The 27,047-nt window shown below is 40.6% G+C and overlaps 1 protein-coding gene across 2 annotated transcripts in view; it reads right to left on the bottom strand.

Annotated features, from left to right (window-relative positions):
* Positions 1 to 4,260: 4,260 nt before the first annotated feature.
* The window catches only part of chst11 (carbohydrate (chondroitin 4) sulfotransferase 11), a 74,404-nt gene continuing 51,617 nt past the window's right edge, over positions 4,261 to 27,047 (bottom strand). For both annotated transcript variants that reach the window (XM_087787346.1, XM_087787345.1), the window contains exons 2-4: positions 25,295 to 25,380; positions 7,367 to 7,596; positions 4,261 to 5,890 (exon numbers count right to left, since the gene is read on the bottom strand). In XM_087787346.1, coding sequence (XP_087643472.1) covers positions 5,266 to 5,890; positions 7,367 to 7,596; positions 25,295 to 25,380 — 941 coding nt within the window. In that variant the 3' untranslated portion in view covers positions 4,261 to 5,265. The remainder of the gene's footprint in view (positions 5,891 to 7,366; positions 7,597 to 25,294; positions 25,381 to 27,047) is intronic.

Raw genomic sequence — 27,047 nt, 5'->3', positions numbered from 1 at the left:
CCGGAGGCGTCATTTGTTCCTGAGATAAGAACCTCTTAGATAAACTCCCTCCCAGAACAACCGCCGATGTTTTATTCAGTCGCACAACAGCTGTGGCTTCACAACAACACTCACAACCGCCACCGGCGTTCATTTGAATGGAACAAGGGATGCTTTCCAGCTGCTCCATTTAAAAGTCTCGCCCTCCTCATCTGAGAGCGAGTCGCTCCCTCGATCGGGGGTAAAAGTTTCGTCTGGTTTCTGCTGCGTCAGCAGGACTCGGAAGGTTGTCAAGAAGGACGCGGTTGCGAAGTGTCGGGGCCCACGGGTCGGACCGGCAGCTCTGTACGAGATCCAGATGTGTCGCCGGGTTAAATATAGAAAGTGGGTCTGTACTCTCATTAGGTCCGGAACACGAGCCCGTGTATGGATGGATATGATGACTCGGCGTATCTTTAGCTGAAGGACCTTCATAGTCGGGTAAAAGTTCAGAACAGTGTTCGGAGCAGAAGTTGTTCTGGGACAGACTTCATGAAATGTCATTTAAAATAAATAAGAGTGAATTAAATAGTTTTTCATTTTTGTTATAAATATAATATGTTACTCTTTTTTTTTTAACCGAGAAAATTGACAAATTATAGGATTTATAGGTTTGTCTAAATTGTTTAACATATCATTTGTATAATTATGTTGTGTTTTGATTCCATTAAATCTTTATTTATTTTATTTTTTATTTAAAATACATTTAATGTTTCTCGTTTGTTGTTCCTTCTTGTTCTAGTTGTTAAGAACTAGAGGAGAAAATACAATAGTGTGGTTGTCTAAGAAGTTGCTGGTTCAATCCCAGCTCCTGAGCAAGACACCTAACTCCGTCTGCTCCTGATGGTGAGCTGCGTCACAGCCTACTCCCATCAGTGTGTGATTGGTGCTGAAGAAAGAAACTTTATATATGTAAACATTTAACATGAATCATTAAAATAATGACTTTTTTAAATACACATTTTCATCATTTCTTAATTACAATGATGCTCTTTATACTGTACTACATGCTTTTCTTTACCCTTCTATCATTTCAGGGTCAAGGTGACCCAGAAGCCCGAAAATAAAAGTGTTTGTGGTATCCCTTGTGTTGTCTCTAAGTCAAGGTGAAATAACTCCTTGATTTCCATAGATACACATGCAGTGGTGGAGGTTGTTCACTTTGACCTAGAGACAACACAAGGGATACCACAAACATATTTGTTTCCGTGCAACTGGGTCACCTTGACCCAGAGATAACACGAGGGTTAATAATAGTATTATTAGTATATTTATATTAGTATCATTTCTTGTATGAGAGTCATCATCATGTCCATCCTGCAGTTTGACATACCACCATGCAACAATTCAATCTTCTTTTTTAAGACGCTGTTTCGTTTAGTGACATCAGACACAGCAGATGATGTCACTCTCAAACCCTGGCAGGAGCCGAGGTCTGAAGCAGGCACGTCCCTACAAAGATTAGCTGTTTTTGTTAGTTAGATATTGTTTCTTGAACTTAACACGCGATAGATAGAAACTGTTACAAATAAAGTTTTCGACTGTAACATAATAAAGTTTATCCATCCATCCATCCATCTATCATCCATCCATCCATCCATCTATCATCCATCCATCCATCCATCCATCCATCCATCCATCCATCCATCCATCCATCCATCCATCCATCCATCCATCCATCATCCATCCATCCATCCATCCATCCATCCATCCATCCATCCATCCATCCATCTATCATCCATCCATCTATCATCCATCCATCCATCCATCCATCCATCCATCCATCCATCCATCCATCCATCCATCCATCCATCCATCCATCCATCTATCATCCATCATCCATCCATCCATCATCTATCATCCATCCATCCATCCATCCTTGCATCCATCCATCCATCCATCCATCCATCCATCCATCCATCCATCCATCCATCCATCCATCCATCCATCCATCCATCCATCCATCCATCCATCCATCCATCCATCCATCCATCCATCCATCTATCCATCATCCATCCATCCATCCATCTATCATCCATCCATCCATCCATCCATGCATCCATCCATCCATCCATCTATCATCCATCCATCCATCCATCTATCATCCATCCATCCATCCATCCATCTATCCATCCATCCATCCATCCATCCATCATCCATCCATCCATCCATCCATCCATCCATCCATCCATCCATCCATCCATCATCCATCCACCCATCCATCCAACCATCCATCCATCTATCATCCATCCATCTATCATCCATCTATCCATCCATCCATCCATCCATCCATCCATCCATCCATCCATCCATCCATCCATCCATCCATCCATCCATCCATCCATCCATCCATCCATCCATCCATCCATCCATCTATCATCCATCCATCATCCATCCATCCATCCATCCATCCATCCATCCATCCATCCATCCATCCATCATCCATCTATCATCCATCTATCCATCCATCCATCTATCATCCATCCATCCAACTATCCATCCATCCATCTATCATCCATCCATCCATCCATCTATCATCCATCCATCCATCCATCCATCTATCCATCCATCCATCCATCCATCCATCATCCATCCATCCATCCATCCATCCATCCATCCATCCACCCATCCATCCAACCATCCATCCATCTATCAGCCATCCATCTATCATCCATCTATCCATCCATCCATCCATCCATCCATCCATCCATCCATCTATCATCCATCCATCATCCATCCATCCATCCATCCATCCATCATCCATCCATCTATCATCCATCTATCCATCCATCCATCTATCATCCATCCATCCAACTATCCATCCATCCATCTATCATCCATCCATCCATCCATCTATCATCCATCCATCCATCCATCCATCCATCCATCCATCCATCCATCCATCATCCATCCATCCATCCGAGGACATTTTAAACGGAGTGATACTTTGATATCAAAGTCATCTCTAACTCCAGCGGCCTCTGAATGTTGACTCAGCATGTCGTGGACCTTCAGGTGTGATGACGTCGTAACACTTTATTGCGGCTCCTTGTGTTCCCTGCTTACACCACAGACCACAGTCTGTCCGGCTGTGATGAGACTGCAGTTATTAACCTTGACATTGAGTCCAATCCATCACACTGCAGGAGATACAGACGACGTGGGCAGTCGGCGGCTGACGGGACGGTTATCGGCGTCTGCGTGGTGAGACTTGGTTATCTTGTGTTTCTGCGTCTCAGAGACGACCCTGACGCCCACTCTGTCCTCTGTTGTGAACGCCTGCTGGTGTTCTCTGCTCCTGAACTCACCTGGCTGACCTCCTGCACGCCGACTCACTCACACAATTTATCCCCAAAATAATACTGACAGAACACAACATAAGGTTTGTAGAATTGAAACAAATTGCACTTCATGGAAACGAACCCAAACATTGTTGAACATAGTTGGCATGACTCAAAAGTGAAATATTTGGACTTAACAATCTACCGCGATCAAATAAAAATATCTCTATTCAATTTTAAAATAACTTTTTTGACTTTAGAAACATTTCACATAATTAACAAGTTTAAAAACATATTTAATAATTGTTTTAGATTGTTTTTAATTAATTTTAAGCTGCATACATCAGTAACAACGTAAAATAAAGCTCATATTTCATTGCCAAAATTGCAGAGATCGCCAGAGAGAGAATGCTACTTAAAGTAGGAACAAAAAGTGCAATTTTTTTCACTTTTTAAATCTATAAATTACAATTCTGCCTATTTATAAAACTATTTAAAAAGCGTTACAATATTATTATAGTATAATCTCAGGTTAGGAATGGGACTTGAGACTTTTTACTTAAACGAAGAATAGAAATCAGATCTGGTTTAAAGTCACACTTTTACTTGTATGCAAATGAAAAAGTATAATAGTTTTCTGGTGTGTCCGACTTATTTCTGAAGAAGAAGAGCTTTTAGTTCACTGTTATATCTTCCCTGCAATTTCACAAGTTGTTAATTATCTTCCTGCAAAGTTTTCCACCAAACACAAACTTGAAGGACTCAGGGTTAGTGTGTACGAAGTACCATCAGTGAGAGAATATTATAATATATGGATATGTACATTTGATGAACATACTTTAGCTCAGGATTTCCCATCACATACAAACCATGTTTGAGTTGATGATGTTCGTTTTGTCAGGAAATCTCTCGAGAAAAGTTTATTCAATTTTTTTAAAAAAAATCAGTCGAGGGACAGACGTATTAAATCATTCTTATTTAATCAACAATTTTTAAATAATCCTTTGTCATTGCTGCTCGCAGCAATGTTTTAAAAGACAGTCATAACAAAATCAGCATGAAGACAAAAGGATTTAAGTTACTAAAGTCTGCTTGGATCATCGGGGGGGAGGGAAGGGTGAGGGGGGGGGGGGGAGTGGGAGTGGGAGGGAGGACGGTTATGAGATCCAGTGCCTGTTTAAACCTTCACAAAGTTGAGCCCAGTCTGGGACTCTTGAACATACATTACGCTGCGTTAAACGTTAAGGATGTTTGGTGATGCAGCCGGTGATTGATAAGCACTTCCTCGGTTCCGGTACAGCAGGATTCTGGTCTGGCGGTCCTTGAGAGCGAAAAGGCATTTTCCATTCATATTAAAAAACGGTCTGAACGACACGTCGAAAAGGTTCTTCCGAGGTGAAGACGGCCGACCTCGAGGCAGGCGAGTGAGCCAGTCCCGGCCTCGAGGCCGACGTGCCCCCCCCCCCCCCCCCGGGGGCCGCGTTGGACATGAAATGTGTTTTACAATTTAACGGTGTTCCTCTATTGATCAGGGGTAATGGGAGATTAGCTGAGTTTCCCACGATGCATTGGGGGTCAGGGCGCGTGCAAGGCTGCTCGTAGCTTTGCAGAATCTGAAGCAGCCTAATTTATCAGCAGTTTTTTTTTTTCCTTCTTTTCAACACAGGGGGGCGTCGTCGGACCCCACCCCCCCCACACGTCCAGTCCCGTCCTCTGAGAATAACTTGCGACACCCTCGTTGAAGACCTGCTTCACTCCACGTCTCTCACCGCATGCGCCTCGGTCCTTCTCGTCCTCCACGAAACCCTCCTCAGTCTGAGGTGACATCTTCTCACGCCGCCGAACGGCTCCACGGACACATAAATATCAAAATCAGACCTAACGCCTGTAAGTCCAGAGGACAGTTTCTAAAAAACAAATGGCCGCGCGTCGCTAACCGCCGATCTAGGAGTCCCGGCTCGGTCCACTAGTCCAGCCGCAGGTAGCCGGGCGTGGTGTAGTTGAACATCTGGAAGTCCAACTTGTAGAGCTGGTAGAGCTGGATCTGCTGCTGTGTGCTGATGTTGCTGAAGAACTGGGCCGTCATGGCGTCCGTGGTCCGGGTGGACTTGGCGAAGCTCGGGAAGCGCAGGTTCTCCCCGACCCCCACCAGCCGCAGGACGTAGTTGGCGTCCTCCTCCAGGGTCTCGTACTTGCCCACCAGGTCGTAGTGGATGTGGCACGGGTGGCACAGCTGGTACACCGTCTGCCAGTGCTCGTTGAGCGGGCCGTCGCGCTGGGTCGCCGGGTCCACCAGGTACTCGGCGAACTCCTTGAACTTGACGTCGGCGCCGTTGACCAGGGCCTCCTGCGTGGCGTTCTTGCGGTAGCGCCGCACGATCCGGGTGCCGAAGCGCTTGTGGAAGGAGGAGTTGTACTTGAGGGTGAACTTGTTGCGGTACGCCGACACCAGCCTCTCGAAGGGCTCGCGGACGAACAGGAACTTCAGGTAGTTCTTGAGGCGGTGGTTGATCTCGCCGATGCTGTACTGGTTCAGCGTCTTCAGGTTGGAGGGGATGTGGGCTTCGTTCGAGGGGATCTCCATCGGGTCGCTGAGGAGCACGGAGAAGAAGTGTCAGGTCAATGCAGGTGTTCATGAACGCTTTGGTCAGGGGCGTCAAACTGGTCCAGAGAAGGGCCGAGACGGTGCAGGTTTTTGTTCCAACCAGTCAAGCACACATGAGTTAACCAATCAGGTGTCGGCTTAAACAAGCAACACCTGACTGACAATCAATTGATTACTGTATTCAGACGCCTGATTGGTTCAACTATCTGTGCTTGACTGGTTGGATACAAAACCTGCACCGTCTCGGCCCTTTTCTGGACCAGTTTAACACGTGTGATTTAGATACATTTACTTTACTATTTGTAAATATATATGTTTATTCTTTAAGAGTACAGTCATGGTTAGCGACTTCCTCGTCGCTTTATTTTGTCAAGAGACTTCCTGTCGGTCTCTCTGCGTGGTCTGTTGACGGTCGCACGCACAGCTGGACTTACAAAACATGTTTAATTTAGAGCGTAGGAAACGAAGCAGATGCCAGACTTCTGGCCAGATGGTGATCCAGCTTTACAAGAAATGAGAGGGTTTAGTGTTACACTGACCTACTGTGAGAACCAACGGCGAGAAGGAGGGTTGGATCGATGTTTAACTCGAAATCAATGTGCAGACTCGACTGCATCGCGACACGACATCAAAAAGTAGTCGCTCAGGACTGAACCCGCATGTGAACCTTCAATCTTTTCCAACGAAGATCACCTTTTTTTCCACGTCTGTGCCCTGTTTTGATTCTAGTTCACTTTCTTAAATCACTATAAACTGTTTTTTTTGGTACATTTTATTTTTCACTTGTTTTCCTGCATCTCCAATAAAAGCATTTATCGCACACAATAAATCCCATAATTGTTAATAAATGAATAAATGTTTGAACAAATATGAAAATGTCAAAATAAATAAAAGACAAAAAAGTAGAAAAACTAAAATGAATAAAAAGTCAAAGGTATAAATATGTGACTAGATACATTTTCAAAAATAAAATAAGTAAACAACTAAATGTACATATAAACAAACCTAAAATGAGTAATAAATGTATAAATCCACAGAAAAAAAAAGAAAAAATGTATTGATTTCAACATTCTTATATTTATTAATTGATATAATTATTCATATCAACATTTAGTTATGTATTTATACAGTTCTTTTTTTATAGGCATGTCAAAAGTATTTAAACTCAAAAAAGAATTGATACTAAAATATCGTATTTGGATATTAAAAAACTATAGTATCTATACCATCAACCCCCTCAGATATTTGCTTGTATTTAGATGAGCAACATATAACCTTAAAATATTGTTGTAATTATTATTAAATTACCTTAAATACTACCTGAAACTTGCCATCATAGATTTATTTTGCATGTTTGTTTATTACAAATATTAAATGTGGTCCTGTTTATTATAACATGTTATAACAAAGGTTATTTTTGCAGTTTTAACGTCCATAAAAATAGTTGGACCTGCTGCCGCACCTGTATTTGCCGCGGCCCGTGAGCACCATCATCACCCTCTTCCAGTTGGTGCAGGCCACTTTGGGGACGTAGCAGTAGATGAGCTCGTGGTCCTCGTCCACCACCAGGTGCTTGAGGTCGGCCGGCGTCAGAACTCGCCGCTTCCGACTGGACGCGCTGTTGACCCGGCAGGCGTCCACCACCTGGTCCCTCCTGGTCTGGTGGAGGATGGCGGCCCCCGAGAACTCCGGCTGGAATCACAGAGACGGAAGTTTTAATCATTGCCGAGTGGAAAATGTCAATTGTTGTGTTTTTTATGTAACCATGTTGTTGTCGTTCAGTATTCATGTGACTCAGCGAACTCATCTCCGGTCTCATTGAAATGCTCCGCATGTTGGGATGTTCTTCAGAACTTCATCGAAAACCTCCAGAGAGAACGAAAGGAGGCTTGATTTTCGGATCGGAAAAAGTCGGAATGTTTTCTTTTTCCCCGGTTGATTATTTCGCCTCCAGGGCTGTTCCTCCGCTTCCTCACGGAATCTTAATTGATTGTTTGCGCCTTTGCATAATTCCTCGCTCGGAACAAGCGCGTCCTTTCAGTGAGAAGCAGAACCGCAGCGACCGTGGGCGACTGATACGTTAGCACGTGTTTGAGTCTCCTGCCCGAGTCACGTCTGCACACATGTGAACGCGACCATGAAGTGTTTCGCTGCACTTTTAACTGGAGTGTGAAGGAACTTGTGAGGAAAAGCGAGTTTTTTAATATGTTTGCTAACATCGGTAAAAGTTAAATCAATGGTTGTCCTTTAAATACACGACAGAGCTAACATGCTAACGAACCTGGAAGTTCAAGATCAGGCGATTTGTGACAAAAAAAAGGACCAACAATAACGGATATGAATATTTGTCCACCAATCTTTATTTTTTATTATTGTTGAAATTGCTGAGTCTGCATATTTCCTATTCGAATACAGGAGCGAACCATCGCCTTTGAGCTCGAGAGACTTTTAAACATAAAGGAAAATGAGGCTTTTGAAAAAGTATCTTAGGAAGAAAAACAATTATCAGAAGAAACTAAGATTTTTTGGCCTAAAAACCTTTTTTATTTATTAAAGTATTAAGAACTTACAAAAACGTTGAAACGTGAAATCTGTGTTTTTGTACTTTCATATATACTTTGAAATGTGTTCTGTCGTATTGTGACAAACGACACAGGGAGGGTGCAGTGTGTGTGTGTGTGTGTGTGTGTGTGTGTGTGTGTGTGTGTGTGTGTGTGTGTGTGTGTGTGTGTGTGTGTGTGTGTGTGTGTGTGTGAAGAAAGCTGCAGAGATTTGAAATAACCAGAGGTAAATTGAATAATCTAAACTTTTGTGTTTATATATTTATAAATCTAACACTAGAGGAGTCAGTGATTTACCGTCCATGGACCTCAGCACACGTCACTGTAACAAACCCACAACAATGGTTCATATATACGCAAAACCAACTAGGCGTGTGTATTGGCAAAAATCTGGCGATAAAGTACGAGTCTCGACACACGGCCATCGATACGATATATTGCGACTCTCCAGTTTGTTGTTGGTGTTGCAGTATTTACAGACCACATGACTCTTGAGTCGTAACTGCTTTAACTTGTTTTGCAAACAAAATATGTCAAAACATAAAAACATAAAAACAACTGGTGTCTATTGTATCCTCTCATCCTCAGTAATCGCTGGGATCTTGCTTGACTTCATTGTTCCTTTAGCTGCGGAGGACATTATGACCACTGCCATCTAGCGGCCGCAACTTTAATTGCAACACAAAAATTAACAAACGCTGGGAATATTAAGTTAATTGTAAAAAAACAAAAAAAAAAAAAACGACTTATACTACTACTTTTCTAAATATTTACCATATAGGGACCATGATAAACAATTGAACATGATTTAAAAGCCACAAAAAAATTGATACAAATAAAACATAGCAATGTTTACATGAGCTACATGATATTTTCTCACACGCCTACAACCAACATCTATTTACATTCATTTTCCACCACGTTTTTTTTTTTTTTGGTCTGAAGGATGTCCCAGCTGCCCAGGGCGAGAGAGCGGCGAGGCCCTGAACACCCATCTGTTCGTCACATGATGAAGGCCCAATGACGGAAATATTTCATCATCATTTCCGTTGGTAGCCATGATCTCATCAATGTATGGGAAACAATGAAAAGAGTCAACAGCGATAGTGTTACAACGAACATTCTTGCTAAGGAAAAACTATGATAAGATTCGGGGTTTAGACGTGAGGACGAAATAAGAATCTTAGTCGAAACACCTGAACACAAAGACAGCGCAGTGACAAAACTGATCAACCTGTAACACTCTTACATCAACACCTTTCTCCTGCTTCTCTTGCCTCCATCATTCTCCATCAAACACGTCTCTGGCACATTTGCTGACGGACCATGATGGATCACGACGGTCTGCCGCCCCCCCCCCCCCACCTCTCTTTGTGAGCCCCTCTCATCTGTATTCGCGCTCACGCCGACACATCAAAAGTAGAGTGAAAAGAAGCTCTTTTGTTGATGAAAATCTCCCATTTTTCATTCAGCCGGAATCATGGCATCGCCACCGAATGACGCCGGATCATTACGGCGAGGATAAAAGAGCGGCGTATCATCGCCCGCTCAGCTCCGCTTTCATCTTCCCCGAGCCGCTCAAATCTGGTGTTTACATCTGGAGGACGGACGGGTGTCGATGCAATCAGCGGAGGAGGTCGTCGACCTCTGGACACGCCGAGCGGGTTCCCGCGAGGGAAACGGGTTGTCATTAGCGTCCGAGCTGATCCGCACGTCGTCACGGTAACTCCCCGCCGGCGTGGACCGGCTTCGGATGCGAGCGAGTCACGAGGGCGGCGGTCGTCAGAGGCTTTACATGACACGCTCGGTCAGGCTTCGTCTCCTCGCGCTGGTCAAGGTTCTAGCAAGGCGAGGCGAGGCGAGAAACAAAGATGCTCCTTCTTTGCGTTGAGTCACACTCTAGGACGGACCTGGGAAAAGTGTGGCCCTTTGACTCCACCAGTCCAACTGTACTATAAAAGTCAACAGTTCAACTCTATGTACATATAACTTGTTCAAGACTTTTATTCTCTACTTTTCTTCCTGTTTATGGGTATACACTTTTTATATTTTTCTTAGTGAATTTTATCAATTTCTTTTAGATGAAATCTATATAAAATTAAATATTTCAAAATGTATTTTATGGCATACCAACATGTATTTTTGCACTTGATGTAATTGTGCTGGGAAGCATTCACACAATTGAGATCCTGTTTTCTTCTGACCTAAACTTTGTGCCGCTTCTCCTCCCACAAATTTTATCCGATTTGAACCGTTCAAACTTTTATCAATTCAGCTTGTTTCCGAAATGCTATGTTCTAGCTTTCTTTTGTCTTTTCCACTCTTTCTTTTATTCCTCTTTTTCTACCCCATTCATTTCAATGGGGAAAATCTTCAACTCATGTTTCAACTCCTTCCACTTTGACCTACTACTACTACCTTTACTACTACTTCCACTACTAATACTACTTCTACTTCTACTTTAACTACTAATTCCACTACTATTACTACTTCTATTTCTACTTTAACTACTAATTCCACTAATAATTCCACTATTACTTATACTACTAATACTACTACTACTTCTACTTTAACTACTAACTCCACTAATACTTCCACTACTACTTCTACTACTAATACTACTCCTACTTCTAATTTTACTACCACTTTTAATTTTCTACTACTTCTATTTTACTACTAATTCCACTTCTTCTACTTTAACTAATAATTCCACTTATTATACTTTTACTACTAATTCCACTTCTTCTACTTTAAATACTAATTCTACTACTACTTCCACAGCACAGCAGGGTCAGCATTCACACTGCATTTTCTTCTGGAAATGCACTCTTTCTAGTGTATTATGATTTTTTTATTTTTCTTTAGAAAATTACTTAAAACAAATGAAATGATATACAATACGATTAAGACTAAAGCTCGTCTGAAAAGGTCCCTTTATTATTATTATTTCTTTAAGTGATCCCGTCATTTCAAATTCTTTATTAGTCCCTTCCTCCATCTCCTGGCTCGGCCCCGTATAACAGTCACGGCATATAATGTGGCCCTCGAGGAATTTTAATAGCCCGGCTCTGCTCTAAAGACATGAGTGAAGACACTGTCTGGGTCTGCTCACTAGTCTCCTGCTAGTTGTAAAAAACCTTAAAAAAAACCTCTTCAAATACTGTATAAAAAATGAAAAACCTAAAACAATAAAACTTCTCTTCAGGTTTCCAGACTGCATACACATGAATAGGAACAGGTACTGAAACTTGGTCCCACAAGTTAATTTACCCTAAAAAAATCATCACTTAATTATCCTTTAAAAAATATATATGGCTTTTGTTTGCACAACCAAATCCCTATAGGATCTGAACGACTCTGTATCAGTGAAAAAGGTTTTTAAAATTATAATAAAATCAGCATTTTGGCTCAGCTCTTTTCTACCTCCGACATTGAGCTCATGCGATTGTTGCCGTTAATCTCTCTGTCCGTTACCAAAAAAAAAAAAAAGAAAGATGAACACTACAACTTTTATTGGATGGACTTGAGACAACGACGTGTGTTTTGTGTGAACGCTACTTTAGATGGTTTTATGTGCGACAGGGTTCCCAAAAGAACACCTGCCGTCCCATTGAGCTCATTGCTATCAATGACAGATTTGGAACTCTGCCTGGACAAATCAAAGCCATGCTGGCTGGTTGTGTTTCTTGTTTCAGAAGTTTCTATTTTGGACAAAAAAATGTAAATTTATTCTCAGACAACCTTCCAAGATTTTTTCGGGATTTTTTTTTTACTCAAAAGCAGATCTTTCATTTACACTTTGTTGTGTGTTTGCATCAGCTGTTGTCTGTGAGCCGAATGTGGAGGGAGATCAATAATACTCATCAAAGCGTCTCACACACACACACACACACACACTGATGGCAGCCTGTCTCTCTCGGCTCACAGACTCACATTCATGAGGAGCAGGAAAGAAAGCCGCCAGTGTAACACGACCGAAACACTGAAATTATTTGTGGGTCGGGAGCGACGCACACTGAGACCTTCCATTAAAAAAAAAAAAAGCTCAACAATGTTGACAGTAAAGCTCCGTCCCTCCACATTCCATCCGATCAGCTGAGGCTGAGGACCACCAGCGCCGATCCTGGAAAGACCTGTCCGAGTGTTTGTTCAGCGTCGGAAACAAGCTGCTCTCTCTGCTGCCGCTTCATATTCATGGGGCTGGAAATAACTCGCCCACAGACGTCTGGAGTTATGAACCCGTGAAGATATTTTCATGCAGCTGTGATTTAATGCTTAGAGAGAAGTTCTGGACAAGGACCACTTTATGATCAAATACATCAGCGGGACAACATCTTCGATCACCCTTAAACACTACAGCCAAAACATTATGACCACCCATTCTCTGAGCACCTTTCAGTTTAAACTACTTCTTTTAAAACTGGATGACATCCCAGCTACTTGGGGTGAGAGGCAGGGGTCACAATGATAAGGTCAAAGCAGGGAGTCATCATTTAATGATCTATATCTTTTGAAACCCGAGTTCAACAAGTCAGTTTTCTGGGTATTTTGACAAGTTAGCGGGAGGTGATCCATGACTTTAAACAGTCGACGTTCACGACACGTACTTTAACATCTTTCTCTACTTCTACTGTGATGTGAAGCTCGACGTAGAGATGGAGTTATCACTTGTTCTTCCTCCTGCCGGAGCGCCGAATGAAAATATATTTGCACTGGTATTTTTTTTTGCCAACTTTGACGTTCATCGGGACAATTTCCAACTGCGTAAATTGATCATTATAATCCTGCTGAGTTTCTGCTTGGCTGCCTCCTCTTCCTCGGGCCTTCCTTTGATAGACAGGATATGACGATACGATGAATACTCGCGCTAACAAACAGATAATGAAGAGCTGTCGTCCATCTGTGCAGGCTGGGTTCAGGCGCTAATAAGTGTTGGAGGCCATTGACAAGTAGGGCTGAAAGAAAATATCGACACAAATAAATATTGCAATATTTTTCTTATTTTTTAAAATGTAAGATATCTAACAGTATTCAATCAATAATAATTTTTTTCTTTCAGTTTTTTGTAGAAGTAGACTTTGAAATCATATTTTATTTTTATCAAAGTACTTATTTCTATAAAGTATGTGAAAAACATTATAATAGATTTAAAATGAACAGGCAAATATTAACAGTTGATTTTGTGTTACAATTTCACCTTCTACGAAAAAATGTAATCCAGCTAGATCACGGCAATAACTGAGGACGAGAGGATACAGTCAACACGAAACGCTGTTTGGTCATATTTTTGTTTTAAAACAAATGCAAAAACACGCAGTTACGACTTCATCGAAAATCATATGGAAATCTGTAAATTCCGCAATACCAGAGTCAAGTACTCGAGCAATACCACAAATATTCTTCCTACAGTATTGCAATTTAACGCAATATATATCGTATCATTGCCACTGTACTGTGATGCGAATCGTAATCTAGATTCTTGCACACACAAACCCATCAAACATGGCTTCTGTACAACATCATTTTCCAGTAGCTCCGCCTTACTCACTTTTTTTCTACGGTGAAAAGGAATGGGATTAAAAAAGGTGTCTGTGTGCTCAAGGCCTTTTTAAAAAAATCACTGACGGTTAAATGACTTGACGGAAATGTTTGAAATTCCTGGAGCAAATCTTTCCCTAAAAGCAAACATTCTTCTGTGATTGGCTTTTTGATCTGGACGATGTTTAACCCGGTGATTACGGATGGTTTGTGTGCTCCACCTGCTCGTTGATGCTCCGGCCTGTGAATCCAGGGATTCATGAAGTTTGATGAATGAACACAGTGTCGACGCCCTCCACATTCCTGCTACGCAAACTAACATACTTCACGTCACGGCGCACATGAAGTGAGGCATCGCCATGAGAGAGAGATTTAGAGCAACAGTCAGTGGCAGCAGTCATGATCGGACAAGAGGTCGACGGAATCAGATCCTTGACTGTCGCACACACAAGACGCCACCGGAGGCTGTTGTCAGGCGTCCATGAAAGAGCGAAGAGTGAAGAGCATCTGAAAATGGAGATTTTCACTTCCAGCCAAATCCGTAGTTTTATTTATAAAACTGTGCGTGTGAAAGATCACAAGAGTTAGCTTACAAGCAAACACAGGAAATATGAAAGATTATAAAAATATCAGCATAAAAACGATTCTTTTTGCCTTTATTTCGCTCTCTTTTAGTTCTCTACTAAAAAAACATTATCTGAAGAGGAAATGAGAAATATTAATCATCGTTATTATAGCTATTCTGGGCTGTTTTATTGGGATGATAAAACTTCCAGGCTGTTGCTCCTAAGCTTTGGAATCATCTTCCTCTCTCTTTGCGCTTGATGATCTACTGACTCCTTCAAGAAACATCTTAAGACGTTTTTATTTGTTCAGGCTTTTCCTTGATTTTCTGGAACTCCTGTTGTGTTATCAGTTTTATCTTGATCTTTAAAGTATATACTTTATTGAGTATTGTTTATATTGTTTAAGCGCTTTGTGACCCTGTTCTGGAAAAGAGCTATACAAATAAAAATGACTTACTTACTTACTTACTACTTACTTATATGTTTTGTTTTGCTTAAACATGTTTTTTTTTATTTTTTTTTTATGTTGAATACAATCTGGAATTTCCCTGCAGCCGACCCTAAATCTCTGGAACCCACTCCCACAACCCATCAGGAACTTGAACTTATTACTTTTAAATCAGAGCTCAAAAGCCACTTGTTTAAATATGAAACAAGTGCAATAAAGAAACAATCTACTGTATTATTATTAAAGCTAATTCTCATCTGATTGTCGTCGTGATTTCGACTTAAGTCTAAATGATTGTGTTAATGTTTTTTGTCATCATCTCTCTGCCCTGTTTTTCATGTAAAGGGAACAAGACACGTCCTGTGTAAGAGTCACGCCCACATGTTTAAATCCACTCTTTCCGCCTCAGATCCAGTGAAGAACGTTGCTTCTGGTGAACACGAGTAAACCGACGAAAGCACAATGAAAGTGACAATCTTTCTCTCAAACGTCAGGAATGAAACGTCTTAACTATTCTGTAATCGTGCGTGTGCAGAGGTCATTGTTCCCGAACCGGTGTCTGAAGATTGTAATTACGGCGTCTCAGACGAGATAATAACAGGCTGCTCCCACTTTCCCTCAAAGGAATCAAACTTTTTCTTCCTCTTCCTTTAAAGGACTTCAGTCCTATCTTGTTCGTCTCCGTCTCCCGAAGGGGGTCAAAGATCCAGAAGAAACATGTTTTTCTCCTCAATCCTCTGCAGTCGTTCCGGCATCCGAAGGTCATAAGAAACACGCGTTTCAGTGACGCCTGTTAAGATTCTCCACAACCCACGACCGCTTCTGTGTTTAGTCTCTCAAAACAATCCTTCAAGTCCAAACAGAAGTAACGGAGAGAGGCTCAGAACGTTTGAGGCGAGTCATTTTCAAACGGATCATTAGTGGTTTCTATCCAGACACAGAGAGTTTCAGCTACATGGGTCCCTCTGTCGGACCGACCTGCTGCCCCATTACCAGCGTGGGTCGCACAGCTTTGTGATGTCTGTACAACTCAAGTAGGAGTGAGTCCGATCTTCACCAGATTGCGAAAGAATTGGCTCCCTAATACCAAAACGCTTCTACCTTTTGTGTGAGTTTTGACACAAAACTGGGGATGATACCTCATAAATTCAGCTCAGCATGAGCAGGAGAGGAAGTGGAGGGCAGTAACAAAATAAATCTGGTACCATTCAAAGTAGTCTGTCTGTCATTTTGTCCAATTACACGAAAAAAGTCTATTCCCTCGACTCACAGAATTGTGGCAATCAGCACAACTCAAACACAACACCACACAAATTCGAACTTTTTTCATTTTCTACTCACCCTCATGTCGACTAAGGTTTGGGATTATTTTCAGAGTAATCAGACAAAATGTATGTTCATTTTAATGTAGCGACTGTTACCTTTAATTTTTTCTGTCACAATTCCTCATAGTCGATTTTTCAATACAAGATGGACGTCACAGACGAGCACCACAGAGGTATTTGGATGTTTTTAAGTGTCTTTTTGGACGAAGATGAAGATGAAGACAACTGAGCTCCAGTCGCTACATTAAAAGGAACAAACATTTTTGTCTATAGCTCTAAAAAGAAACAGTTTACTCTGAAAATTATCCCAACCCTTAGTCGACATGAGGGTGAGTAGAAGATGAGTGAAGTTAGAATTGCACGTGAGTAAAAGTTTTATTATGATGAGGTTCCCTTTTGTTTAAAGTAAAAAGTAGCAAATTTCAATTTGACTTAATCAAAAATGTGCAACAAACTAAAATATGTCGTGACATTTCAATATTTCCGGAAGTTTGATCAGTGTTTGCTGCTCATTCTAATGAAAAAAAGAAGAAGTTATTTATGTAGTTTAGTGACATGATTTCCTTCCAAGAAACCAAACCACTTTTTCATCAGGTCAGCCTTGGATTTACTCTCCTGAAGAAGATATTTATCAAAAATCTGTTGAGTATAAGTAAAGGGTTGTTGTTCGCTGTCCGTGTTGAGCTATTTCTGCCGTAATAAATCCGTGCGGTATCGTGGTTATGAACGCGAAACAATAAAACATATTTTACCAAGAGAGGCTAAATATATATTGACCCGTGGAAGTCGGATAAATCAACCCAGCACGAGGACCTCGGAATCCTGGAGAACAAAAGGATTGAAAGAAAGCTCCCCTGCCTTAATACTTTGGTGAACACGGTGAATCTTTCATGGCGGCGCTAAAACAACCTTGTAAAGTCAAGATCATACAGCGAGACGATTCTGTTTCTGAACTTGACGCAGCAGGACGGAGTTCTCGGTGCATCCTTCGTCTCTCCTCCACATCCCTCTCTCTCTCTCTCTCTCTCCTTCTCTCTCTCTCTCACCTCTAAAGCCTCCAGAGACAATAACAGGCCTGCCTCAGATCTCTTTGTCTTCTACTTATCCCCCCCACACACACACACACACTCACACACACACACACCTGAGGTCTGAGCAGCAACCATGCAGCTGCTGAAGGAGCCTTTAAGTCGCTGCCAGTCCTTGTATCGGTATAATCTGCCATCAACTACCAAGTGCAGGATAGGAGGCGCGGCAATAAAAAGTTTTTTGAGAAATGTGCAGCTGGTGAAGCGTTATTGTCCGACAGGGCGGACACCTGCCGTCGCTCTGCTGGCTGAACTCATTTATGAGGTGTTGCTTTGCTCCTCCCCACTGCAACAATGATGGTACGGTATGTCCGGTCTCTCTGTGGTCAAGAGTCTGCATTTTAAACTGTCCTGAACATCAGTTCTCAGATGAGCGGCAGGACTTCAACGAGGACTCGAATGACATCTATGGAAGAAGCAGGTCTCTATGAGATCTTCTTCTTCCAGCAGACACGTCAACTGTTCTCCTTAAAGTTCCGCTCTTAAAACTATGACTACACAAGAGAAGTCACTCAGGATGTGAATCTTTCTAGCCTCAGGCCAAAGAGAAACACTTCATACATACTTAACATATGAAGTAATGATGGACCTCCACCTGGACTTTCAGTGAGAGAATGTGCTTTTATAGTCTTGTTTTTTATGAGACAAAGTACATTTTCCTCATTAAGTCTTGGTCTTGTAAGAGTCTCGATCGAAAAGGTCTCGATTAACGTGTTTATTTCTGTCAATAACGAAAATGAAACAGAAAGAATTTCGAGATACTCCCGCATCAAAGGCAGAAAAACAGTTAAACCATCCGCCTTTACTAAAACAGACGCCAATAAAAAGGCAACATTGTGTTCTATTGAGCAGAGAGTTTTGTCCATCTTTATGCAATCGTCGTCACAAATTAAAAGCAGAAAACTCAAATTCCTGCTCTGGAAACCTGTTGAATGCACTTAGCTCATGTTGATTCTAACCCAAGACCCCCCGCTGAGATAAGACCTAACTCTGTGATCCAACTCACCCGTTACAGTCCGTTCTATTTCATACGAGTCCACATCTTGAATTTCCGAATGAAAGATCAGGGAACTGAATAGAGAGGTTGTCAGGGGAGAGGGGAGTCTTGGTCAGATTTGACCTCCATCTTTGGAAGTACCCAGAAGAAGAAGTAAGTAAGTAAGTAATTTTTATTTGTATAGCGCTTTTCCAGACCAGGTTCACAAAGCGCTTACACAATCAAAACAATATTCAATAAAGTATATATTTTAAAGATCAAGATAAAAAGGAGGATCTGTTATGATCATCATTGGTATCGGTAAGCTAGTTTTACTGCAACTTCTCGCTGACTAAGCACTTTTAAGGGATTGTGGTTTTAGGTGAGCGTCAATCTCTACACCCCTGAAAATACACAGTGTTTAAAAACGATCATCCCAAATACCTGTTTAAGAAACCCGAGTCTTGAATCAAAGACCTTTACTCCTCTGGCTCGATCGGGACTAAAGCCTGAATATTAGACCCGACAGAATTACCTTGGAAATCCTGATTTTACTTGCGTAGCAGGAAAGAGCCGGAGTCTTTAGATGCAAGAGAAGTCAAAAGCAATTCATCTCCTACAAGGACGCCTTTATCCAACCACTGAGGTATTCTCGTCACATCTGAGAGGCGAAGAGAACTCCTCCAACTGCCCGGAGGTGCTAAACCAGAGCTCCCATCTGCTTTCTTGATGTCAAAGCTTCACTTAGAGGAATCACAAAGGTCTCGGCAGAACTCTGTGTCCAAACCTTTTCACCGCTCAATATAATACCTTAGAGTTTCTAAAAGAACGTACTGCAGCCTCGCTTTCTTACTTAAAAACACATACAAATATATCTTACATCCATCTATCCATCCAACCACCCATTCATCCATCTATCTTTCCATCCATCCATCCATGCAACAATCTATCCATACACCCTAACACTCATCTATCCATCCATCCTTCTGCTCATCCATCCATCAATCTATTCACCCAAACAGTCATCTATCCATTTATCAATCCATCCATCCATCCATCCATTTATTCATGCATCTCTCTATCCACCCAACCATCCATTCATCCATCTATCAACCATTCCATCTATCCATGCATCCAACCATCCTTCTATCCATCAATTTATCAATGCATCCATCCATCCATCCATCCATCCATCCATCCATCCATCCATCCATCCATCCATCCATCCATCCATCCATCCATCCATCCATCCATCCATCCATCCATCCATCCATCCATCCATCCATCCATCCATCCATCCATCCATCCATCCATCCATCCATCCATCCATCCATCCATCCATCCATCCATCCATCCATCCATCCATCCATCCATCCATCCATCCATCCATCCATCCATCCATCCATCCATCCACAGATTAACCAACATTAGGTTATTTACTGAAGCTGCTGAAGTAAAGCTGTGGACGCATCATTGTGTAATTTCTCAACAAGGAGGAGTAATAATTGGTGCGTGGGTGGAAAAAGCAAATTAAGATGATTTCCGTGGTTATGGAGAATATTTAGAAACCTGGGACTTCACTTAATGACTCCTCCAGGGGGGTTATTAGCTTTGGAAGTGCACACAAAAAGATTTTAATTCAGATTAATTTGTTACCACCTCTGAGCGATTTATAGCCGTTCTGCTGCAGAGGAACAAAACATTTTAGTATAACAAAAGATCGGTTTTCTCCTTGTCTGAGAGGAAAAGAAGGGATGTGTTCTCTAGTTTTGCTACATTTGGATAAAAGATCTCGATATTAATTCCTCACATTTCTACTGTCGCATTTCAGAAGCGTCTGGTCTCTGCGAGCTGGCCACTCTTCTGTTAACCAGATTTGAGGTTCGTGCTTCTGCGGTTGAGTAGCCTGAGGATCTCTGGTTTTCAGTTCCACACACGACGTCTCCATCAGAAGGGATGTCAGGATGGCGTGAGTTCTTCATCAGTGTGGAAACCTCTGTCGGGACTTAAGCCTAGACTTTCCAGTTACCGATCGATGTTCCGACCCTCACCCGTGTGCTCTCAAGCAGCGTCCAGGGAAGCAAGAGAGTAGAAACCAAAATCTTTCCCCTACACGGAGGGTTTGATTCAGCTTGGCAAGATCAGCCTCGAAACTACGAATCGATTCTCTTCAGGAAGAAGCTCAGCAGGAAGCAGTCGTACAACTTCAAAGCAAACCAGAAAGACGGAGAAATAAACTATAAATGGGGAAACGAGTATATATAAGTATATATGAATAAATTATCCTAAGAATCCTTCTTTTAATAAAAAAAAATACCCAAAATTCAAAGTGTAACATTAAACTCTCTATCCTCTAACATAATAGACCGAGGCCACAATGCATCATGGGAGAATGGCGCCACATGATTGCTGTGCTGTTTGACCAACATTTTAATGGATTTATAATCACTAAACTACTCTAGATTTGTCATCTGTTTGGAACAGACATGTTGAATACAGTCAAATCATTTCTTTAATTTATGGTTGCTGGGTGGTAAATTTCAAGAATGAATGTGGCTAGCTTTTTTAGCCTCAAGCTAACCTAGCAAGAATAGTGGTTAGTTTTAAAGATGTCCTTCGCTTTATTGTAACAGTTTGTATAGTATATTTTAACAAGTGACATACTAGAAAAATGATCAAATAAATCCAGTTTTTGGGAGGCTTTAGACCCCGGCTCTTGCAAGGGTTTGAGTGATGTCATCTACTGTCTGAGATGGCACTTAAACAGACTCGCTGTAATAGCAAACATGTACGTGTTATAGGCTCTTATGCAATATTAATAATGATGTTTATTTAAGAAATTATACTTTATAACATATATACATATACACATATTATTAAAAAAAAACATATAGTACAGTATCAAGAGCATCATTTTATTAATAAAATAATACAAATAGGATACGAAAATGGACATTTCTAAATGAATATGACTACAAAAATGTATATTTTCAATGACAGTGAAGTATAATCTGACATATAAGATCTTAGATCAACTGTTTTTATTATTTTAAATAAATTTAAATGTTTTTTTTTTCATAGCTTTAGAAAGCTCATGAACACAAGTGAGTAAACGCTAACAACCGATGTTAATTATATTCAACAGATTAAAAATAGATCCTTCACTTGACAGCCTTCGAGTGGCACCTTCTTGTTTAGACATAAAATCACCTTCTCTCTCACACACACACACACACACGCTACACACACACACACACGCTACACACACACCTCTTGACCCTCGCCGCAGAAACCCTCCCTCCACACACACAGAAACAAATCAATGGGACTTCACATGAGCGGTCGGAAAAATCCTCCTCGGAAAACGAGTGCACGTGGAGAGAGCTCGGGCCTAAAAGAAATCGACTAAAAGCTCCCTGTGTACCTCAGTGGCGGAAGGAGGTGATAGACGACCATCCGGGGAAAAGCAACCGGAGAAGGTGCTAAAAAAAAACGAGGTAGACAAGAAACGAGGAGGACGAGGATCGACGGGCGCACTCGCGGCAGAGAAGAGGTGGGCTGTCAGTCCTTCCCGAGGACAGGGACGAGAGGAACGATCCGTCAGGTTGATAGCATCACCTTCGGCGACACCCTCAGCTGCTTCCCTCTGCAGCATCGATCCTCGCGCCGGATTCCAAAGCCGCAGAAAACGGCGGCAGCTGTTTCTGGAGTTTTAAAAAATGATTCCTGCGAAGAATCTAATCTGCCTGTGAGACCTCCACATGTTCTGAATCACTCTGCAATCATGGTAATCTTGTAGCTGCAGATAAACAGAGACTTCTCTAATACGAGCAACAACTACACACACACACACACTCAGGTTAAATGGATTTGGAACGGTGGCGGCGGAGTGGGACAAACTGAGGTCAGGGGGCCACATGTGACCCTTTTGCACGCCTTAATCCAGCCCTTACAACATGATCTGGATTTTATAATCCATGCGTTTGTGTTTTCTCATTTAGACTATTGTTAGATTTTATTATCATGTCTAAACAAGAAGGATCTGTCTTGCCTGCAGTTGATACAGAAATCTGCAGCAAGAATTCTGACCCGCTCTAGTAGGAGAACTCACATTTCTCCCATCCTTAAAACTCTTCACTGGCTGCCAGTTTCTTTCAGGATCAATTTTAAAATTCTGGTTCTTACTTTCAGATCTATTCATGGTCAGGCTCCTCCTCACATCACTGATCTGATCCAGACTTACACCCCAGCTCGGGGTCTTTGGATCAGAATCTCTTTTATTTTACAGACTTAAGCATGTTTAGTGTAATTATATTTTGTCTTCAAGTGTCGAATCACAACAAGAACACACAGGAAATATATTAAGAACAAACATATTAAAAAATACATTTTTAAAGTTGAAAACCATCACAACTTTGAATTTTTGAGAATCCTCCACTATGAAAGTATTTCTCGACTTAATGTTAAAAAATGTAAAAACGATTGGAATAAATAACGACTATCAGAGCGACACAGCGTCGACAGTCGCCCTGCAAAGGCACGAGCGACTGTAAATCCGCGGCGGTGGAGCCATCTTCGGCTGACAGCATCCCAATTACCTCCGTCATTGTCTGATTTGTGGTTACTGGTATCTTTCCAGACACATGTTCCCTTTCATTTTTTTGTCCAACTCTGCGTGGCCTGGCACTGACACAACAGTGCCCTGAGGTCGACTAGGGTATGTGACGTTTGAAAGTAAAGAATTTAACTGGATAAATTCACCAATGGGGCCTCTTAAATGCAATTTTTTTTAACAATGTATATAGTGATACATAAATGAAACCCAAGTGTAGAGACATTTCTTCCACCAAGACAAATCATTTAATATTTTGTATCTTCTAGAAATATATATGCAGTGGTGATTTTTCGGGATATTAAATCTTGTTTAACATAACCACACCCACTCTGCTGTGATCCGTCAAACACTGAGGTTTGTCACTGTGCGTCATTAATCCCAGAATTCTCCACCTCCAAGGGACTCGTTGTATAAACAAACGGGGCGTGATTACAGCTGAATGAAGGAGGAGTGAAGACCATTATTATGTCATATTGGACTTCGCTCTCGTAACCTCTCGTTCGCCGACGCGGGAGAACTTTTTAAAGTAACAACTTCCAAATATAATCATGAGACTTACTGCATCTTGGCGAGGAAGAATTTTGAAGGTGAGTCGGAGTTTCACATTAGTTGTCTTAAATAAAAAGTATCTCCACATGGTGCATAATTTTTCTCAATGTTACATCAATAATTGAAAAGGCAACTTGATCTTTTTCTCATAATAACGTGTGAAAACTACTCTTAGTGGAGAATATTTCTGGACCATCAACCTTCAAACAAAGGTCCAACACTAAAATGTAATTCTTGGTCTTTAAATATTCAGCAGTACAGCTCAAAGCGTAATTTTAATCCTCAAATGCATATGCATTATTCAAAAGTACAGCGCGAACTGAAAGTACCCGTAAGAAGCTAATATTATATTGGTGAACAATGTTTGAACTTAAGAGCAGCTCAGAGGAAAAAAACCTTGAACTTCACAATGATCAGACATTCTCGCACTATTCATGTTGTTTGAGCTACATTAGCACGTGAAGCTTGTCATGTTGACTCTCTCTAAGGAAGGTCTTGTGTGTCAAAAGGAGTAAAAACATGACGGAAGGTTTCTAACTTTTTTATCCACAAATAACTCATTGTTTCCTCACTGCTGCTGTGGTGGAGGCTGTGACTGACAGTGCAGAGATTAGGGTGCAAATAATATATGGACACCGAGCTAGTAAAATATGAATCAATGTTCCTGATAAGTTGATTAATCTAGTCAAATGTTGATCCTTGTATGGATCGTTGAAGGTTTGTATTTAATACTTACATTAATGTTGCTTTAATGACACCAAACCAAACCCTTACACCAAATAATTTGTTCTCCCCATCATTGATTATTATTTATTTCAGTATTTTCAAACCAAACTACTACTTTATTATCCTTACTTCAAGTTTAATGCCATTTTTCACAAATCTTTTTGTGCGTATTTTCAATTCTCAGTACAAATGAATAGTTAAACTATCTCTTTTTGTGATTTTTTGACATTATTCATTTTTCCATCAAGTTAATGGATTCATATGGAAAGAATTTACATTTACTTTGATAATCTTCAATAATGGGTTTTTATGTAATCATTTCCTTTTCTGTTCAAAAATGTTTTTTAAGTTACATATTACTCAAAGCATTGGGCAATTTTCAATTCACATTTTAGACTTAATTGAACCATCAAAGAAAAAAACCTCATCTGTATCAATATTTTCATGTTGAATATATTTCGTAATCTTTTTAAAAACGTTTTTTTAACATCACAGAAATCTTAATGTATTTTTATAATACAATATATATATATATAATATATAATAATAATGACATATTTTAACAGGCTCTTGACAACAGCCCTAGTATATAATGTGGATTCATTCCTCAAACATCAATAGAAACAAACCTGCATCTAAAATAATTCACCTTAAATCCATCTATACAGTATCTGTACCTGAGAGAATCGACGCTTGACATTTGCTACATTTCAGGCTTTCTTAAAAATAGATTTTTGTGAACCCGAGCGGCACTTTGAAGAGAATGAGATTTTTTTGGATCACCAAAACGTGTGTCGCGGTAATAACCCTGTAGAGCAAGAGCTAATGCAAACAAGCACACACATCAAGAGAATCCTGCCGATGTCAGCGAAATCACACGCTCTCGTTGGGACAGACTTTGACAGTGAGCTGAGTGGGAGAACAAATGGCAGCAGATGGAGGTCAGCACAAACGGAGTGAGAGAGAAAAAGAGAGAGAGAGAGATGAAGGACGTATACCTGAGTGGGGTTGTAGAGCTCCTGGAGGGCGTTGCGTGACCCTTTCCGACAGCAGCCGTCCACCACGAACGGGTTCCTTCGCATGACTGCAACACAAAAAGACATTTATTGAACATTTTTAATCAATTCCAGTCTTTGCAGAACAACACACTGGTATGTTTGTCTACTGTTCTGGCAGAAGGTTTTGTTAGCGAGAAGCTGTTGGAGAAAATCACTCAACGACCAACTCTTAATCCAAGAATACAAACTGAAAACTTCTGCTGATTCTCAAAAAAACACAATGTACGCTCTCAGGAATAGACTGAGTTGTGCATAACTGTTACTCAAATAGTACTTTTAAAACAAAATAGATTTATTTCAATAAACAAACTTTCCTCATAAACTATAGGTCAGAGTAACACACAATGTGTCAAACTCAATTATTATTAGACATAAAAACGTTCTGTTGTTTTTTAAATACACAAAATAAAAGGAAAAACTGTCACAATTAAATAAAAAATGTAAAATATATGTCAAACTCAAGGCCCCGGGGCCAAATACAGCTGAGTCGCCGATTTGAAAAAGCATCTGTTTATTTTTCCTTTCAAGTGAATACAATTTAAACCAAAACATGATGTTGATAAAGATATAAATGTTGCTTTTAGAAACATGATCAAAAGGGAATGCTGTCAAAGCACAAATAAAACACTTTTGTTTTTTGACACGTTTACTAGTATTTCACCAAATGAGTCAAAACACAAGTCATTTTATGCAGCCTTACAAATGTATAGTTGGCTAAAAATGTAATTCAGATCACCAATGCATGTTTATATCGTGACCTACTAAAAATAAAGTCTTCCTATTTTCTTTTTTTTTTAGCTAATGGTAGTTGTGTTTGAAGTAGGACTCCCCGATTTTCTTCAAAATAAATTTGATCCACGATTCTTTCGGAATTTCTTTTTTGATTGTTTTTATATATTAAAAAAAACAACAAAAATTGAATAAATAAGTTAAAGATGAATCAAAACAACCCCTTGTTTTTGGATCAAAAACTTCAAACACAACACCCCCCTTCTGGAATTAAAGTACCAAGTGTTCTATTCAATTGACATTTGAAGCTGACATTAACAAAGAATTATTCTGTTATTGAATCTGAAAATAAACAACATACACGCATGACATTATTCATTAATTCTTACTTCAAACTATGCAACTATATCTTTCTCTTAGCAACATGAATATTGTTATAAAGTTTTCATATATCTTTAAATATTGCCAAATAGTAGCGTATACTATTTCGCAAGCAGGAGTAAAATAAGTAAACAAACAAAATATTAATACAGAAAATCGATTTGCTTTAAATAAAAAAAATGGGGCTTAGTTTAAAGGATGGTAAGGACGCTGCACAGTAGAACCCTTTGAAGGTCAATGTCTCCCAATATTTCCGTTGTCTTACAAGAAGCGTCCTTGAGGGGATCAGTCGCTCTAAAGGGATGAACGAGAGGTGGAGGGAGGATCCAGGGGTCGATAGATATTTGGCCAATTATTTACACAAGGTACCGACACTGGCAGGACCCGGAGGTCAAGGAAGTCGTACATGAGGGAATATCCTGTGAGATCAATGTTGGACTCATTCATTGATTTATAGATATGTGTGGACAGCAGTGGTCGCCGTCATGATGGATGGGTCAGAGTCAGGAAGTCAGGAATGACAAGAGCAGATGTGAGTGTGTCAGAGAGGACGACATATACTGTATATAAGTTGATGGATTGG

This window comes from Callionymus lyra, chromosome 3 (assembly GCF_982586985.1).
Source record: "Callionymus lyra chromosome 3, fCalLyr1.hap1.1, whole genome shotgun sequence".
Classification (NCBI taxonomy): Eukaryota; Metazoa; Chordata; class Actinopteri; order Syngnathiformes; family Callionymidae; genus Callionymus; species Callionymus lyra.
The sequence above is the reverse complement of the archived record's forward strand: the minus strand, read 5'-3'. Positions and strand labels throughout refer to the sequence as shown.